General features: G+C 44.0%; 1 protein-coding gene across 1 annotated transcript in view; it reads left to right on the forward strand.

Moving 5' to 3' along the window:
* Positions 1-12582: 12582 nt before the first annotated feature.
* Positions 12583-20298, forward strand: part of PLOD1 (procollagen-lysine,2-oxoglutarate 5-dioxygenase 1) — a 55299-nt gene continuing 47583 nt past the window's right edge. Inside the window, exon 1 of the mRNA XM_077457740.1 lies at positions 12583-12733. Within this exon, the coding sequence (XP_077313866.1) occupies positions 12661-12733 (73 nt within the window). The 5' untranslated portion in view covers positions 12583-12660. The remainder of the gene's footprint in view (positions 12734-20298) is intronic.

Here is a 20298-nt window from a genome sequence, read left to right on the forward strand (position 1 = left end):
TGCTGTGAACTAAATATATCATCCCCGCCCATGCTTGCTGGACCATGTGTCTGCAGTAAGGTCAATTTTACCGCTGACTGCCTTGCCCAGCGATGCCCGGGTCAGAAAAAGATGAGGTTATGCACCCATTCCAGACCCACACTAGTGTGAATCTAGCCTTAAAAAATGTACAGAAATTTAATAGCTATGGTTACAACTGTATACTCAAAAAGCATGTTCTCATTGAAATTTGTATACCTGCTTTTTTTTTTGTTTAACCACTAGCTGAGCAGCGCACGATGATATACGTTGGCACAATGGCACGGCTGGGTAAATGGGCGTACAGGTACCTCCCCTTTAAGACGGGGCATTGTGTGCGTGCATGCGCCTGTCGCATGCTCCATGAACGTGACTGCCGAGGGCCCGCAATCGTATCATGGAGCAGAAGAACGGGGAGATGCCTTTGTAAACAAAGCATTTCCCCGTTCTGCCTAGTGACATGACAGGGATCTACTGCTCCCTGTGATCGGGAGCAGTGATCGATGTCATGTCAGTGGAAGCCCATCCTCCCTACAGTTAGAACACCTCCCTAGGACACACTTAACCCCTTGATCACCCCTTAGTGTTTAACCCCTTCCCTGCCAGTGTCATTTACACAGTAATCAGTGCATTTTTATAGCACTGATCGCTGTATAAATGATAATGGTCCCAAAATGGTGTCAAAAGTGTCCGATGTGTCCACCATAATGTCATAGTCACGATAAAAATCGCAGATCGCCACCATTACTAATATAAAAAAAAAATAATAATAAAAATGCCATAAATCTATCCCTTATTTTGAACACACTATAACTTTTGAGCAAACCAATCAAAATATGCTTATTGTGATTTTTTTTTAACCAAAAATATGTAGAAGAATACATATCGGCCTAAACTGAGAAAGAAATTTGTTTTTTATATATTTTTATTATAGCAAAAAGTAAAACATATTGCTTTTTTTTTCAAAATTGACGCTCTTTTTTTGTTAATAGCGCAAAAAATAAAAGCCACATAGGTGATCAAATACCACCAAAAGAAAGCTCTATTTGTGGGAAAAAAAGGAGGTCAATTTCGTTTGGGTGCAGCGTTGCACGACTGCACAATTGTCAGCTAAAGCGATGCAGTTCCGAATTGCAAAAAGTGCTCTGGTCAGGAAGGGGGTTAAATAAAGATTGAAAAAAATGATAGTAGCCCTGACCCTTTCACACTCTAAAAACTAAACAGGTCATGCCAAACATGCCACTGTAGTGAGAAAACAAAGGATACAATTCCCAGCCATCATTGCAGTTGATTTACTGAGCACTTTGCAATGGCAGTTGCTCCAGGGCTTAGTAAATAAGGGGAAGATCTACTGACTAAAAAAGAGAAGGTACTAATGCGCACAAACCCTTACTAATATCCCTACTAAAAAATGTATTTAGAAAATATAGAGGAACTGCCAACATATAAAGTGATCTCTACACTATCAGAAGAATTATAATACAAGTATTATGTGGCGCTACCTGACCAGGAAAAAAATATAACAATAATTAATGAAAATAAAGAATAAAAAATAAATAAAAAATTATAAAATTGCATCAATATATGTAAATATATATAAATATAAATATGTTCAAATAGGCAATGAGTAAACTATACAGTAAATGTGCAATGTGTAAACCTAGCGGATACCTGTGCAAATAATTAATAAAGTGCAATAAGCAACTCATAAATAATAAAGTGGTGCAATAATCACATCCGTGTAATCTTCAAGAAAAAAGTCCATAAATAAATATGCAGGAAAAGTCCATATAACATAGCAAACAATATGATCTTGATAAGCAAACGTGCAGTTCAAAAGGTGTAAACTGAAACAGTGTAAGTCCTTTGATAAAGTCACATGGGTGTGACGCAACGCGTCAGTGAGGAGCCAGGTGTCACGATCGTCACTTCCGGTCGTGGCTGAGACCGGATGTGTACCTTTTACCCGCGATTGTCAACTTTTATGTAAGTGTGGATGTTATTTGATTTTTTGTTATTTGATTTATTGCACTTTATGAGATTTGCACTTTATTAATTATTTGCACAGGTATCCGCTAGGTTTACACATTGCACATTTACTGTATAGTTTACTCATTGCCTATTTTGCACATATTTATATTACGATCTACTGACTGCCATCATCCAATCACGTGCAAGTAAAAATTATATTTTTTATTTTCCTTGTGATTGGGTATTTTTTGCAACGTGAAACTTCACCTCATTTATTAAGCTCTGGAGCAACTGCACTTGTAGAGAGTGACTGCACTTGCAAATTGCAGTCTATTTGCCTTCAGTAAATAACCCACTGTGTTATATTTACCTCCAGAGCAATGTAACGCTTTGTACAGCTGAGTAAGCACTCTTGCGGTGTGAACAGTATAGGGGGTATTAGAAGGGTGTTATATAGAAGTCATCTTCAGGTTTCAGGGGACCCTTACTGAAAATAAATGAACAGCTCACAATATATTGGTGCAGTGTGCCATAGATATAATAAGAAATAAAGAAATAAGAAATGTAGTGTAACTAGCGTCATTTTGACCCCCCCCCCCCTTTTTCATTAAGAAAAAAATATTATATATTATTATTATTATTATAATACAGGATTCATATAGCGCCGACAGTTTATGCAGCACTTTACATTGACAGTACAATTACAATACAATTCAATACAGGAGGAATCAGAGAGCCCTGCTCATTAGAGCTTACAATCTAGGAGGGAGGGTCAAGTTATACAAAAGGGTAATAGCTGTGGGGGATGAGCTAATGGAGACAATAGTGCAGTTGTTAGATGATGGCAGGATAGGCTTCTCTGGAGAGGAAAGTTTTCAGGGATCGCCTAAAAGTGGATAAATTTGAAGACAGTCTGACAGATTTGGGTAGGAAATTCCAGAGGATGGGCGAGGCTCGGGAGAAGTCCTGGAGGTGGATATGGGAGGAGGTGATGAGGGAGCTAGAGAGCAGGAGGTCTCGGGAGGAACGAAGAGGGCGATTAGGTTGGTATTTTGAGACAAGGCTAGTGATGTAGCTGGGGGCAGAGTTGTGGATGCCTTTGTAACTTATTGTTAGTATTTTGAATATAATTTGTTGGGGCGAGTGGCAGCCAATGGAGGGATTGGCAGAGAGGGGTAGCAGACACTGTGCGGTTTGTAAGGTGGATGAGTCTGGCAGCAGAATTCATGATGGACTGAAGAGGGGATAGTCTATTTAAAGGTAAGCCAATGAGGAGGGAGTTGCAGGAGTCAAGGCGAGAGATAACCAGGGAGTGAATCAGGAGCTTTGTGGTATCATTGGTTAGAAAGGGACATAGTTTAGAGACGTTTCGGAGGTTGAGGCAGCAAGCTTTGGAAAGTGATTGGATGTGGGGCTGAAAGGAGAGTTGAGAGTCCAGGATAACACCTAGCACCCGGACATGTGGGGATGGGTGGATGGTTGTGCCATTACTCTTGACAGATAAGTCAGGGGAAGAGGCAGGTGGGGGAGGAAATATTCTAAGCTCGGTTTTGGACAAGTTGAGTTTGAGGAAATGGTGTGACATCCATACAGATATGTCTGTTAGTAAGTTGGTGATGCGGGAGGAGACTGATGGAGTGAGTTGAGGGGTGGAGAGATAGATTTGTGTGTCGTCAGCGTAGAAATGATATTGAAAGCTATCAGCTGACCCAGGGAAGAGGTGTAGGTTGAAGATAAAAGAGGTCCAAGAACAGAACCTTGGGGGACCCCTGTATAACAAGGTCTTCCCTTATATTGCTTGTCAAGGGAAAGAAGGACCACAAACATTAGTGGTATGTGGAGCAGGACACCCCTAAATTGATGATTAGTGCAGACAACCCTGCTTATATTATGGAGCAGTGGTATAAATATCTCCTTACATTGGTGGTCAGTGAAAGGATATCCCATAACATTGGTGGTCAGAATATTCCCTTACCTTGGTTGTCAGTAAGGAAGTGTCCCTTATATTGGTGATCAGCGCAGAAGGGCACCCCTGTACTAAGGTAGTCATTGGGAGAAAGATCAATGAAAACATTGTACCTTACATTGCTGGTCTGTGTGTAAAGGGGGTAGGAGCTAGATGAGGTCAAGTTGGTCATCATGTCCCTCATGTTTCCCTCCTTGCTGTGTGCCAAGCAAAGGTCATATGAGAGGCCTACCCTGGGGTGGGTTCTTGTGGGCTACGCTAGGCACTTTTGAACAAAACCTGCCACATGTACACTTTTAGGACAGGCTGCTAGAGACACCTATGTTACCCTTGGTAACCACTTCTATCTTCATACAGTATTAACTCTGGTACCATTATCTTCATACTCTGATGTGCATAGTGACCTGAGTTGTAGACTATGTGTGCAGGTTACTTGCATTACACCCCTTTAATAACTTCAGACCAGGCAGGCCTTTATAGGAAAGAGTCCGTCTTTGGTAGAGTCCATAGTTAGCATGTTCAGGAGGGATTGCAAGCCCCAGCCATCCTTCTGGGCAATGGGAACTCTGACTTCTGCACATCACTGGATACGCAGACTCCGGTTGTGGAAGGGAACAGGTCTGGCCAAGCCGAACCACCTGGAACCGAATCAGCAGAACAACAAGAACCCCCTTGACAGTCTTAGGATCTGGGCCTCTGTCCCTTTTATAGCATACAGGTCTGGAGGGTTGGACCCACCAAGAAAAACATGGGAAGCACAATTAACTCCCAACTTCCCGGCTGGGGCAGCATTAACCACTCCCTGCCCACATGTGGAGAAGGGAATGCTTTTATTGCCAGCCAATGGAGAAGGGCTTCCTTGCATTGGTGGTCAGTGGGAAGGATACCCCCTTTCATTGGTGATCAGTGGGAAGGATACCCCCTTTCATTGGTGGTCAGTGGGAAGGATAGTCCCTTTCATGAGTGGTTAGTGTGAAGAATATCCCCTTACATTGGTGGCTAGTGGGAAACATTTCCTCTTACATTGGTAGTCAGGATTAAGGATATACCCTTACATTGGTGGTCAGTGGGAAGGAGATTCCCTTACACTGGTGGTCAGTGGGAAGGAGATCCCTTTACATTGGTGGTCAGTGGGACAGATATCCCCTTACATTGGTGGTCAGTGGTAAGGAGATCCCCTTACATTGGTGGTCAGTGGGACAGATATCCCCTTACATTGGTGGTCAGTGGGAAGGAGATCTCCTTACATTGGTGGTCAGTGGGAAGGAGATCCCCTTACATTGGTGGTCCGTGGGAAGGAGATCCCCTTTAAATTGGTGGTCAGTGGGAAGGAGATCCCCTTACATTGGTGGTCAGTGGGAAGGAGATCCCCTTACATAGGTGGTCAGTAGGACAGATATCCCCTTACATTGGTGGTCAGTGGGAAGGAGATCCCCTTACATTGGTGGTCAGTGGGAAGGAGATCCCCTTACATTGGTGATCAGTAGGACAGATATCCCCTTACATTGGTGATCAGTAGGACAGATATCCCCTTACATTGGTGATCAGTAGGACAGATATCCCCTTACATTGGTGATCAGTGGGACAGATATCCCCTTACATTGGTGGTCAGAGGGAAGGAGATCCCCTTACACTGCTGGTTAGTAGGAAGAATATCCCTTTACATTGGTGGTCAAGGAAAGTATGCACCTTACTTCCACTACAACTACAATTTAACTGAATGTTGGTTGCTCAAAACCATAACTCGCTATCACATAGATCCTTCACTGGCTGCGAGTTATTTTTATAAATACACAAAACCCGGAAAGTGAAAAAGAGAAAGCGTGATTCTATAGCTGCTACAGTTCCCTACAACAAATCCCTTATGTCCTGCAGACCTTCTCCAGTTTTATTTTATTATAAAACAGAAGGGGTTTGTTTAGAAAGTGTATGTACATATCCTGGGAACTGCTAATAAACACAGCGTCCTATGGGGGATAAAATCTCTGTTATAGGGCAGTAGTAGGCTACGGTGGGAGCTGTGGGATTGGTAGTAGGTGCTGGATTCCAGGACTGTGATCCACAGCTCCAGCAGGGACAGTGCAGTCAGCTCTCAGCCAGAACAGGGATGAATAATACAAGCAGTGTAGTAGCTGGTATGTGCAGGAAAGACTTCCCTGTAAGAGGACTCTGCACACAGCTCACGCCTTGCACGTACTCACTGTAACATCTGGACTGTGGAGTGAGTGTGAGCGATGACTGGGGGGGCAGTGCGACTGGAGGGCAAACCTGAGGGTGGTGCAGGGTGAACTCTCTGCAATGGTCTGGTTGGGTTCAAGGCTGACCGATTCTCCTGTCTGGGCTGACTCACTACATCTGCACCCTGTACACTTCACTTGTTGCTGGAACTTGTAGTTCTTCTGAGCTAGCCGAAAGCAGACTTATTCACCCCTGTGTCCAGTATATGAACATGATAGTATATGCCACTAGGTTTGTCCATCATAAACTAACCACCCCCCCACCGAAATAGTTTGTACAACTCCCTAAGGCCAGACATAAAACAGGGACACAGACATGTAATGTCAAGTCCAACCTCAAGAAACATTGTGTGAGCTGTCCTTTGTAAGTAAAACGACCCATGCAGCAGGGAGATGACAGAGGAAGGAGCAGAGTCCTCCAACAGAGTAGAGTATTTCAGGAGAGGAGAGTTATGCTGCGTACACACGACCGGACTTTTCGACGGACTAGGTCTGACAGTCTTCCCGTCTGACTTTTGGCGGAGTTCCGACTGACTTTCTGAATGAACGGACTTGGCCACCCAAAATCACACCAAAGTCTGACGGATTTGAACGTGATGACGTATGACCGGGCTAGAATACGGAAGTTCATAGCCAGTAGCCAATAGCTGCCCTAGCGTTGTTTTTTGTCCGTCAGGCTAGAATACACGTGAATGGATTTCTCGATCGGAACTGGGTCCGGCGAAGATCCAGAGGAAAGATTTGAAACATGTTCTATTTTTAAAGTCCGTCAGATTTTTGGACAGCAATGGTCCGATAGAGCCCACACACAATCAAATTGTCCGACGGATTCGTTCCGTCTGACCTTTGCTGTTGAAAAGTCCGGTCGTGTGTACGTGGCATTAGAGGAAGGAACAGATTCCCCTACTAGCACATTTATTAATTTTGAAGGAATACCTAATTTGCATTGAAATTGGAACAGCTAGACAAATATTGTATTTTCATGGCTAGGAGAAGTGTGTATTGCAATTGTAACAAATAAATGGGTGCTCCTAAGATGTAAATGACATACAGTGGATATTAAAAGTCTACACACCCCTGTTAAAATGTCAGGTTTCTGTGATATAAAAAAATGAGACAACGATAAATAATTTCAGAACTTTTTCCACCTTTTAATGTACTGTACAACAATCTCCTGTATTCTTCACATGTCTGGGCTATGGGGTAGATTGGCAAGACAGAAGCCTTTTCTCATAAAGAAAAACATCCAAGCCTGACAAAAATTTTCAAAAACAGTCTCCCAAAAGCATGTGGGAAAATGTGTTCTGGTCTGATGAAACCAAGATTGAACTTTTTTGGCTATAATTCTAAAACAAAGGTTTGGCTCAAAAACACTGCACATCGTCAAAAGAACACCATACTCACTGTGAAGCATGGTGCTGGTATCATAATGCTTTGGGCTGTTGTTCAGCTGGAACAGGGGCCCTAGTCAAGGTATAGGGAATTATGAACAGTTTCAAATATCAGTCAATATTGGCAATCACAAAACCTTCAGGCTTCTGCTAGAAAGCTAAACGTGAAGAAGATCTTCATCTTTTCATCTTGCATGACAACCACCCAAAACATACATCCAAATCAACAAAGGAATGGCTTCACCAGAAGAAGATTCAAGTTTGGAATGGTCCAGCCAGAGCCCAGACCTGAATCCGATTGAAAATCTGTGGGGTGATCTGAAGAGGGCTGTGCACAGGAGACAGGGCCGTCTTTAATATAGATTGGGCCCTGGGCAAAAATTTTCTTGCCCCCCCCCCCCCCATGCAATTTCCCTCTCCACCTACTCTGAGACATACAATAAATAGCAGCTAGACTTAAAATCAGTTTTCTGTATCAGATCAGGCAGCAATTGCGATTGGTTGCCACAGCTATCATTACTGCTTACTGACTAGTTTCTAGAGGTTACAGCACACATTACAGCTCACTGATTAGTTGCTAGAGGTTACAGCACATCACCTCCTCACAGCAGGGGAGCATGATATACATAGGAATGCCGCCTTTATTTACATATCAATGCCGCCAGCCGCAGCTTTTTACTTAGTATTGTTACCGCTATTTACATATGAATGCTAGTTATTTACATGTAAACACAGGGTCTGCAGGTGAGTCATCTGCACACAGCAATAGGGCAGAGCTGGGCAGCATTAGTACCAGCACTTCACACTGAGATATTGGGACACAGTACGGGAATAAATCTTCAAGGGACAAGGGAATTTAAAGAGGAAGTAAACCCTGATGGGTTTACTTCCTCTTTTTTTCCCTGCAAAGGTAAAGCATAATGGACTACTATGCATCGCATAGTAGCTCATTATGTGTCACTTACCTGACACAGGAGCCAGCGAAGTCGCCGCTGTCCCCTGTAGTCCGCCGCATCCATGTTGCTGGTGGCGTCTCGCAGCTCCGACGAATCACAGCGGCGCAGCCGCGATGACGTCACTCCCGCGCATGCGCACGGGAGTCGCGTCTCGCAGCTCCGCCGCTGCCATACGGCGAAGCCGCGATGACGTCACTCCCGCGCATGCGCACGGGAGTCGACAAATTAGGCAAATCCATTCTTGGATTTGCCGCATTTAGTGCGCCTGCGCGCCGCTGTCTACGGCGCATGCGCCGTAGACAGCGGTGCCCATTTTCGGGCAAATATCTCCTAAACCATATAGGTTTAGGAGATATTGCTTGGACCTACAGGTAAGCCTTAATCTAGGCTTACCTATAGGTCCAAGTTGTTTGGAAGGGTTTACTTCCTCTTTAAACCTGGATAGTTGGCAAATATTAGGCAGCTGTTTTGGGCCCCACAACAATGACAGGGCCCAGGGCAGCTGCCCCTTTTGCCCATGCCTTAAAGATGGCCCTGACAGGAGATGGCCTCACAATCTGACAGATTTGGAGTGTTTTTGCAAAGAAGAGTGGGCACATATTGCCAAGTGAAGATGTGCCATGCTGATAAACTCATACCCAAAAAGACTAAGTGCTGTAATAAAATCAAAGTATTAGTTTAAGGGTGTGCACACTTATGCAACCATATTATTTTAGTTTTTTAGTTTTACTTCCCTCCACCTCAAATATTTCAGTTTGTTGTTCAACAGAATTGTACAGTTTTTTTTTTCCAATAATGTTTATTGAAAGGTTTACAGATAACAAAGATCATATAACATAAGACCAAGATCATCAGATATTGAGATAAGTTAATGAGCGAGGCACATTGTTAAATACAATTGGTAGAGTAGGGAGCAGGTCTATATGAATGGACCTTTTAAACAGAATGTATCATATTAACAATGGGGAACTGGGTTAGGAGTATAGTCTGGTCTCCCTCGACACCCCAACTGGGATCAAACGGGGGGGGGGGGGACCAAACCTCCCACCCCCTCTTCCTTACCAAAGGTACTAAATCTAATCACAAATTGACTTGTTTTACATCTTCAGTGTTAATATTTCAATCAGCGTGTATCTAGACCTCCCGTCCTATGACCATCTGCGCTGAATCTGCCAATTGTACAATGTGTTTATGGTGAAGAGCTTGGAGGTATCTATGTCTCCTTGATTCTAAAGAGAGCGTATCTTTGGTGGTTAAAGGAATCTACATTGATTGTGTCGTGACATTTGTTTATCAGAACTGCTGTGTTATACTTATGAGGTTCCAGCTAGTCATTCACACTTGTAGTGTTAGGTACAGCCTTGAAATAAAGGACATCTATGAAGTAGCATTCGTCTTAATGTATGTTTACTCCAGAATACACACTGTACAGAGGATCACACCTTCCAAGGGGATGTGATACAGAATACAATTTGGTACAGCTTTTTATAAGAAAATGATAACATCACAGTATATGGCGGGCACGGGCCCAAATCACAACGTACGCAATACATTTCTGAATAATCTCCTCCACACCACATATGGTCACACTGACCCAACCGCAACAACAAGTAAAAGGTCAGTTTGACAAAATAAAGATCAATTAAGTCAGGAGAGAAATTACACTTTTCTACAATGTAAAGTAGTGAGTGTACAGCTTGTATATGGGTCCTTTCACACGGGGCGGATCAGTTCTGATCCGCCCCGTGGATATCCGCTTGCTCAGCGGGGATCACTCCGTCGATCCCCGCTGAGCAGGGAGATGACAGCTCCGTCTCTGCACACTGCGCAGGGACGGACCTGTCACAGCGCCGCTCTCCCCTATGGGAGATCGGATGACGACGGACCGCAGTGCCCGTCGTCATCCGATCCGATCCGCAGACGGATGGAAAAATAGCTTTTTCCTCCGTTACACTTTTTCGGATCGGAGCGGGTCGGATGTCAGCGGACATGTCACCGCTGACATCCGACGCTCCATAGAGCTCTATGGAGCACCCGTTCAGGTCCGCCTGAAAAACTGACAGGCGGGCCTGAACGGGACGTCAGTGTGAAAGAGGCCTATCAGTGTAAATTTGCTGTCCCCTCAAAATAACTCAACACACAGCCATTAATGTCTAAACCACTGGTAACAAAAGTGAGTACACCCCTAAGTGAAAATGTCCAAATTGGGCCCAATTAGCCATTTTCCCTCCCCGGTGTCATGTGACTGGTTAGTGTTACAAGGTCTCAGGTGTGAATGGGGAGCAGGTGTGTTAAGTTTGCTGTTATCGCTCTCATTCTCTCATACTTGTCACTGGAAGTTCAGCATGGCACCTCATGGCAAAGAACTCTCTGAGGATCTGAAAAAAAGAATTGTTGCTCTACATAAAGATGGCCTAGGCTATAAGAAGATTGCCAAGACACTGAAACTGAGATGCAGCACGGTGGCCAGACCATACAGCTGTATAACAGGACAGGTTCCACTCAGAACAGGCCTCGCCATGGTTGACCAAAGAAGTTGAGTGCATGTGCTCAGTGTCATATCCAGAGGTTGTCTTTGGGAAATAGACATAGGAGTGCTGCCAGCATTGCTGCAGAGGTTGAAAGGGTGGGGATTAGCCTGTCAGTGCTCAGACCATACGTCACACACTGCATAAAATTTTTCTGCATGGCTGTCACCCCAGAAGGAAGCCTCTTCTAAAGATGATGCACAAGAAAGCCTGCAAGTAGTTTGCTGAAGACAAGCAGACTAAGGACATGGATTACTGGAACCATGTCTGATGAGACCAAGATAAACGTATTTGGTTCAGATGGTGTCAAGCGTGTGTGGCGGCAACCAGGTGAGGAGTACAAAGAGTGTGTCTTGCCTGCAGTCAAGCATGGTGGTGGGAGTGTCATGGTCTGGGGCTGGCTGAATGCTGTCGGCACTGGGGAGTTACAGTTCATTGAAGGAACCATGAATGCCAACAGGTACTGTGACATACTGAAGCAGAGCATGATCCCCTCTTAAGAGACTGGGCCGCAGGGCAGTATTCCAACATGATAATGACACCAAACACACCTCAGCATCTGTAGGGCATCCTCAAACCGAAGGTGGAGGAGTGCAAGGTCTCTAACATCCACCAGCTCCGGGATGTCATCATGAAGGAGTGGAAGAGGACTCCAACAGCAACCTGTGAAGGTCTGGTGAACTCCATGCCAAAGAGGGTTAAGGCAGTGCTGGAAAATAATGGTGGCCACACAAAATATTGACAGTTTGGGCCCAATTTGAACATTTTCACTTATGGGTGTACTCACTTTTGTTGTCAGTGGTTTAGACATTAATGGCTGTGTGTTGAGTTATTTTGAGAGGACAGCAAATTTACACTGTTATACAAGCTGTACACTCACTACTTTACATTGTAGCAAAGTGTTATTTCTTCAGGGTTGTCACATGAAAAGATATAATAAAATATTTACAAAAATGTGAGGGGTGTACTCACTTTTTTGAGATACTGTATATATATATATATATATATATATATATATATATATATATATATATATAATAATTACATACACATAATATACAATGACATACATATAATACACAATTATACAATAATGACATACATATAATACATAATTGAGCACATACATATAATATACAATAATGACGTACTTATAATACACAATTACCCAATAATGACACACATATAATACACATGGCATACATATAATATACACATGGCATAAATATAATACACATGGCATACATATAATAAACATGACATACATATAATACACATGACACACATATAATACACATGACACACATATAATACACATGGCACACATATAATACACATGGCACACATATAATACACATGGCATACATATAATACACATAACATACAATGCACACATCCCCCAGCTCTGGCTTCACTCTGGCAGTGAAAGAGTTGTCAGAAGTTTCTCGGGATGTGGGCGGAGACCATGAACTCTCCCCAGCCAATGAGAGGCCAGGCTGGGTGTGAGTGGCATGCAGTGGGCGTGGCCATTGCGTGGCAGGGTCCCGGGGATCTCGGTGTGGAGGGGTATTGTAGCGCTGAGCGGTGGCGGAGATGAGTGTGCGGCTTGTGTTCTTCGGGCTCCTCTCCATCCTGTCCTGGGGGGCTCTTGGCTCCAGCCCAGAGGGTGAGTGATCGGAGGGGGATCCTGTCTGTGCCCAGCCCCCCCCCCCCCCATGTATGATCTCTATTTCTATATTCATGTCTCTTCCTAGGAGATCGGAGTGATTTCTGTGCCCCAGGCTGTGGGCAGTGCCAGCTTTGATGGGCACTTTGCTGGTGTGCCCATCCATTTAGAGGAATTCTCAGTTCCCTGTGCTCCCATTGGTTGTTCATGGCGAGCCTTTTATCTGCAGCTTCCAGGCAGATTTTATGGTGGCCATACACAATCTTATCTGTGATCGATTGATTGATTGTAAACAAGCATTTGATACCAATATAAGGTGTCACATGATGAAATATGTATGGTATTTTCTATCGATACAATCAGTTGGTGGCCACACATGCTTCAATTTTATCATCTGATCGATGTGCAATTAATCAAATAGCCATCAATTGGCTCCCGATCAATTTGCACTTGATTCAGTTTGGAGTTGATCAAAAGCTGAGCCGATCAGCCAGGGCAGGAAAATGATTGATCACGTTACATTGATCGGCAGCACCAAGATACTGAATCCGATCGTGGTCAGATTATGAGGTTGCATGGTGGAAGCAGAGCTGCGGTGAGAAGTTCTGATGATATCTTCATCCTATCAATCGAAATCCACTTTCGCAGTGTATGTTGTATTGATCGCAGGGTTTACTGGCTATAGATTGATTATTCCTATCGGGAGAGATCGATCAGGAAATAAATCATTTATTGATGTGCGTATGACTACCATAAGAGATATGAGAGATCAAAAAATGATCACTTACACCCCGATCACACTGGGGCGGTTTTCAGGCTCTTTAACGCGGGATATGGCTTCTTCTAAGCTCCTGAAAACCGCCTCCCATTCATTTAAGTGGGAGCCTCCACTGGCGCACCGCTTGTGGGACGTTCCGAAAAGTCCTGCAAGCAGCATCTTTTGGGGGTGCTGTATTTAGCGCCCCCAATACACTCTGCCCATTGGAAGGAATTTTGCCATGCTTCCGCAGTGCCACAACACGGGAGTTTTTAACCCCTTGTTTGGGGTTTAAAGCGTCCTGCTAAAACAAGTGGCGCCTTAGCGCTAACGGCACCACGGCCCCAGTGTGAAAGGGGTCTTAAAGCAGAATTCCAGGTATGGATGTCTACAAAGTTTCATTGTTTCATCTCAGACCAATGTAAGTATATGGGGGTCATACCTGTGGGATCCCAGTGGAAACTGCTACTACACCACTACTACAGTGATTGGTGCTAGCCTAGTGAACACAAGAGGGCGCTCACTCGGCACAGCCACCAAGAGAACACATCGCATTTTTTTCCCCTCCTGATTGGATAAGGGTTGCGGATTGTGATGTCACTTCCATGCCTTTCCACCTCATCCAATCAGGGAACACTTTGCTGGGACACAAAGTGGGGGTAATCTCCCCCCCCCCCCCCCTTCATTGGGTGTCCCAGTGGAGTCAACTCAGTCCTAAATACTGGAAGGAGCATTCGATGAGCTAGAATTCTCATTGGCTCTAAGGCCTGGTTCACACCTATGCATTTTTTTTCAGTTTTGCATAAACACTCTACAGTCCATTTAAAGCGGAGGTCCACCCTAAAGTGGACCTTCCGCTCATCGGAACCCTCCCCCCCTCCGGCGCCACAATTGGCACCTTTCAGGGGGGTGCAGATACCTGTACAGTACAGGTATCTGCACCCACTTCCGGGATAGCTCTCTGCGGAAAGGGGCGTAGATTACGCCCCTTTCCGCAAGTGCCCGCCCCTTTCCGCAAGTGCCCCGCTGCCTGCTGGGAAACACACAGATCCCAGACGCAGCGGGGACCGTCCTTATTGCGCAGCGCGACTCGCGCATGCGCAGTAGGGAAATGAAGCCGAAAGGCTCCATTTCCTGATTCCCATACCCAAGATGGCGGCGGCAGCACCCGAGAGACGATCTAGAGATCGGCTTCGGGTGCCGACATCGCGGGCGCGCTGGACAGGTAAGTGTCACTATTTTGAAAGTCAGCAGCTGCAGTATTTGTAGCTGCTGGCTTTAAAAAAAAAAAAAAAACGCAGAGTCCCAGCGGACTCCCGCTTTAACATGGTTTCATATGGATCACATTCACATCTGTTCATTTTATGGAAAGGGACAGGGATTTTTTTTTTCTGGTTTTTGGTTCCATAGACTTCAATGGATCAAAAACATTGAAAAATGCAAAACGCACCTGGACTATGCAAACTGCTACCTGCATGGGTGTGAACCAGGCCTGAGCAGATTGCTGTGTGTATGGTGCGATTGTACAGTTCTATATATTCCCTGTGGCTGTGGGAGTATACAATTGGAATCTTTATGTGTGCGAGGCAATCTAATGGCCGGTACACTCAATGAGATTATCGGACAAATTTTTTTTTTTTAATTTTTAATTTTTTTTGCATCCTAATCTCAGATCGAATCTGAGGAGTCCCGAAAATTCCCGTACGACAGAAAAAAAAAAATTGGAAGTGATGTCATGTGTTGTAATGCATTTGTATTGCATTTTCGAATGATAGCTGTACTGATTAAAAGAAAATCGCCCCCAATTTTTTTTTTACGTGCATGTCTGATAGAATAATATATAATATCGGATGAACTTGTCATGGTAAAGCTCTATACTAACAATCCGATTATGGTACGATCGCTTCCAAAGCCGTATTTTCTGATGGTGTGTATGAGGCATAAGTCATTTACATTGGATTGTGTGACTTTGTTTCAATGTCGTTTTTGTTGACTTTGAAAGAAAATACAATGGCTACAATTGTGTCACGATAGGAAGTGATGGTAACGATCCATCGGGGACACATTTTATTGGAGTGGGGAAGAGATGAGTATTTCAAATATCTGAAAGGGTCCACATTTCCTACATTTTATCGGCAGGCCAGTACTTTTATCCTTTTTAAATGACACCTTTCCCCCAGCCACACTGTCACGTGGCATCAGGCATTTGGCATATATGTGTTTGTACATAGTGCATAGGGCACATCATTCATTTCAGGGGGCTGCTCTATGCATGACAATCCCAGCAAAGAAGCTCATACTCCTTTTTTGATCCGCAAGCTTCATGCGATTTTAACCCGTGCGCTTTGTGACTTGTTTTTTCACTTCCTGACCAGGCCTTTTTTTGCGATATGTCACTGTGTCGCTTTAACTGACAGTTGCGTGGCCCAGCGACGTTGTACCCAAACTAAATTCATGTCCTCCTTTTCCCACACATAGAACTTTCTTTTAGTGGTATTTGATCATCTCTGCGGTTTTTATTTTTTGTGCTATAAACAAAAAAAGAGCGATAATTTTGAAAAAAACAACCTATTTTTTTACTATAATAAATATCCCCAAAAAAATGTACATTTCTTAATCAGTTTAGATCAATATGTATTCTTCTACATATATTTGGTAAAAAAAAAATCACAATAAGCGTATATTGATTGGTTTGCGCAAAAGTTATAGCGTATAGAAAATAGGGGATATATTTATGACATTTTTATTATAATTTTTTTTTTTCTTTTTTACTAGTAATGGTGATCAGCGATTTTTTTTTTTTTTTTTTTTTTAGTGGAACTGCGACATTGCAAAGGACGGGCCAGACACTTTTTTGGGACCAGCACTTATACAGCAATCATCAGAGCTATAAAATAGCCACTGATTACTGTATAAATGTCACTGGCAGGGAAGGCGTTAACACTAGGGGGCGATCAAGGGGTTAAGTGTTCCCTAGGGAGGTTTTTGTAACTGTGGGGGGTGGGGACTGACTGGGAGTACAGAGAGATCACTAATCACTAGGAACAGCAGATCTCTCTACTCCCCTGACAGAAAGGGGATCTGTTTGTTTACATTGACAGATCCCCGTTCCAGCTCTCTGAGGAGCGATCTCAGGTCGTCGGTGGACATCGCAGCCGCCGGACATGCGCATCGGCTCCGGCATTGCACATGCCCTCCCTATAGCTCTTAGATCGCCCGACGTACAGCTACAGCGATTCGTGCAGCTGTGCCAACCTGCCACAGTATAATGGCAGTGGCTGGTCAGCAAGCAGTTAAACGCAGCATCTTTCTTGTCACATTTGGGGTGTCCTTTACAGTAATTGGCCTCACACACGCGGCAAGTATCCATGTGCTAAACCATTGTGAATGCAGCCTAAAGGGGCTTATTTACGAAGCAGTGAAACTGACCTGGCTGTCAATGACAGTGATTGATTCACTACCAGAGAATGTTTGATGAAAGTCACATTCCCTGCTTAGGTTTCGTTCGCACCAGTGCATTGCGGTACCATGCACAAAACTGCGCACTTTCCTGCAACACACAAAACACGCTGGCTGTTTGCAGATGTGCGGTGGTGACCATAAATTTTAATGGCATTTCACACATCTTGCTAACTTGCCCAACAAAATGCATGGTACTGTGGTACAATGCGCTTTGTTGCAGTATGATTTTTAACCGCTTACCAACCGTATTACTTAGATTTACGGCAGCAAGGTGGCTCCACTGCACTGGCTTGCCTACCTAGTACATGACCCAGCACTTGTGGGTCCAGGGTGTACAGGCGCGCTGTCACCGGCCCACTTCTGCTGTGAGTATTCACAGCGGGAGCCGATCAGCGGGTACCACGGACTCGATTTCCGCCAGCATCCCGCCGGTTGTTCGTTACACAGACAGGATGCCAGTCTGCCTATGTAAACAAAGCAGATTGCTGTTCTGTCAGAATTGTTCGCATGGATCCTGTGTTCCTGAAAAGCAGGGACAGGGATCTATGCCTTCCCTAGTAAGAGCACCTCCCCCACCATGAGAAAATACAGGCTAGGCACACAGTTAAAGCCTTGCGTGCCCCTTGTGTTAACCCTTCCCTATATTTTTAGCACTAATCACTGAATTTGTGTCACTGGTACCCAAAAAGTGCCAGTTTGTGTTCCAACTATCTGCGGCAAAATCACAGTCCTGCTATAAGTCGCTTATTACCACCATTACTAGTAATAAAAATTAAAAATAAATAAAAATATCCCATAGTTTGTAGATGCTATAACTTTTGTACAAACCAATCAATTTACGCTTATTGGGATTTATTTATTTTTTTAACCAAAAACAGGTAGCAGAATACAAATTGGCCTAAATTGATGGAGAAGTTAGAGTTTTTACTTTTTCTTTTTTTTTTTTTTTGAGCAGAAAGTAAAAATATTTATTTATTTTTTCAAAATTGTCGATGTTTTTTTGTTTGTAGCAAAAAAAACAAAAACGCAGAGGTGATCAAATACCACCAAAAGAAAGCTCCATTTGTGAATAAAAATACATCAATTTTATTTGGGTACAGCGTCGCACAACCGCGCAATTGTCAAAGTCAGGCAATGCCGTATCACAAAAAAATTACCTGGTAATTAAAACTTCTGGCAGTCAAATCAGGCACTTTTTTTTTTTTTTTTTTTGTGCTTTTCTCCCACGTAAGAATCTTATTGAAATGAATGATCGGCCCTAAATATGACGTGTGGGAACACGCAAAAAAGCACGCATTCTGTCTCCCCTGCGAGGTCCGAACGGAATAGATCTGGTGTTGGAATCCTTTGGCATAATCCTGCAAGCCAGGCTGGGTTCACCTGAGCTGCAGCAGAACATGAGAAATGAATGCTTTGTAGTAACACGTGATGATCTCCGGCTCTGTGTTATACTACTGACTAATTGATAACTTCCACCCACTAGCCAATCCCCAACGAGTATGTCAGTCATGTGACTGTGATGTGTTACATATTGGGTCAAGTCAGATAATGTTTCTGCTGCGTGGAGATCGGTATACAAATTATATTATGTAACATTGTAACATGTTATGACTAATGTGTTTGAATTCCAGAGCATCACATAGATTCATAAACAAGAGTGACTTGTATTATTATATAATACTTGAATTATTTGGAATAATCCCGCTAAAATACTCCTTTGCAATTCGCAAAGTTAGCCCAAGAGCATATAACAGACATTACATGTGTTGGCATCCGAGCGCACAGGTGGCATAGGGGTGGTAAAAACAGGCGGCAGACCATTTTTTAACCCCCCTGGCCCTGTACCTACATATTAACATGACAGACGCTCAGGTTGTTCGCATTGCCGCATTTGCGATGCGGCAAATTGAAGTCAGCATGGCACATTTGGTAGTTGCTGTTACTTGCCAAACACACTTTATGAAGTCCATAGTATTTCAATTTACCACTTCAGCCCCGGAAGGATTTACCCCCTTCCTGACCAGAGCACTTTTTGCGATTCGGCACTGTGTCACTTCAACTGACAATTGCACGGTCGAGCGACATGGTTCCCAAACAAAATTGACGTTCTTTTTTTTTAATCACATATTTTTTTGCTGGTATTTGATCACCACAGTGTTTGTTTTTTTTTTTATTTTATTTTTTTGCGCTATAAACAAAAAAAGAGCAACAATTTTGAAAAAAACACATTTTTTACTTTTTGCTATAATATCCCCCAAAAATATATAAAAAAATGTTTTTCCCTCAGTTTAGGCCAATCCATATTCTTATATTTTTGGTAAAAAAAAAATCTCAATAAGCGTGTATTGATTGTTTTGCGCAAAAGTTATAGCGTCCACAAATTAGTTTTATGGCATTTTTATTAATAATTTTATTTTTACTAGTAATGGTGGCGATCAGTGATTTTTATTGTGACTGTGACATTATGGCGGACACATCGGACAATTTTGACACGTTTTTGGGACCATTGGCATTAAAGGGGAGGTCCACCCTAAAGTGGACCTTCCGCTCATCGGAACCCTCCCCCCCCTCCGGCGCCACAATTGGCACCTTTCAGGGGGGAGGGGGGTGCAGATACCTGTACAGTACAGGTATCTGCACCCACTTCCGGGATAGCTCTCTGCGGAAAGGGACGTAGATTACGCCCCTTTCCGCAAGTGCCCGCCCCTTTCCGCAAGTGCCCCGCTGCCTGCTGGGAAACACACAGATCCCAGAGGCAGCGGGGACCGTCCTTATTGCGCAGCGCGACTCGCGCATGCGCAGTAGGGAACCGGGAAATGAAGCCGAAAGGCTCCATTTCCTGATTCCCTTACCCAAGATGGCGGCGGCAGCACCTGAGAGACGATCTAGAGATCGGCTTCGGGTGCCGACATCGCGGGCGTGCTGGACAGGTAAGTGTCACTATTTTAAAAGTCAGCAGCTGCAGTATTTGTAGCTGCTGGCTTTAAAAAAAAAAATGCGGAGTCCCGGCGGACTCCCGCTTTAATACAGTGATCAATGCTATAAAATTGCATTGATTACTGTAAAAATGTCACTGGCAGTGAAGGGGTTGACCACTAGGGGGCGGGGAGGGGTTAAGTGTGTCCTGGGCAGTGATTCTAACTGTGTGGGGGATCGGCTGCGTGTGACACGACACTGATCGCTGCTCCTGATGACAGGGAGCAGAAGATCAGTGTCCTGTCACTAGGCAGAATGGGGAGATGCTGTTTATATCAGCATCTCGCCATTATTCAGCTCTGTGACATGATGCCGGGTATCCCAGCGGCAATCGGTTCCACAGGCACGGTCACAGCGCTCAAAGCAGGCG

This window comes from Lithobates pipiens, unplaced genomic scaffold (assembly GCF_037356315.1).
Source record: "Lithobates pipiens isolate NorthernLeopardFrog02 unplaced genomic scaffold, aLitPip1_a1.2 Scaffold_27, whole genome shotgun sequence".
NCBI lineage: Eukaryota > Metazoa > Chordata > Amphibia > Anura > Ranidae > Lithobates > Lithobates pipiens.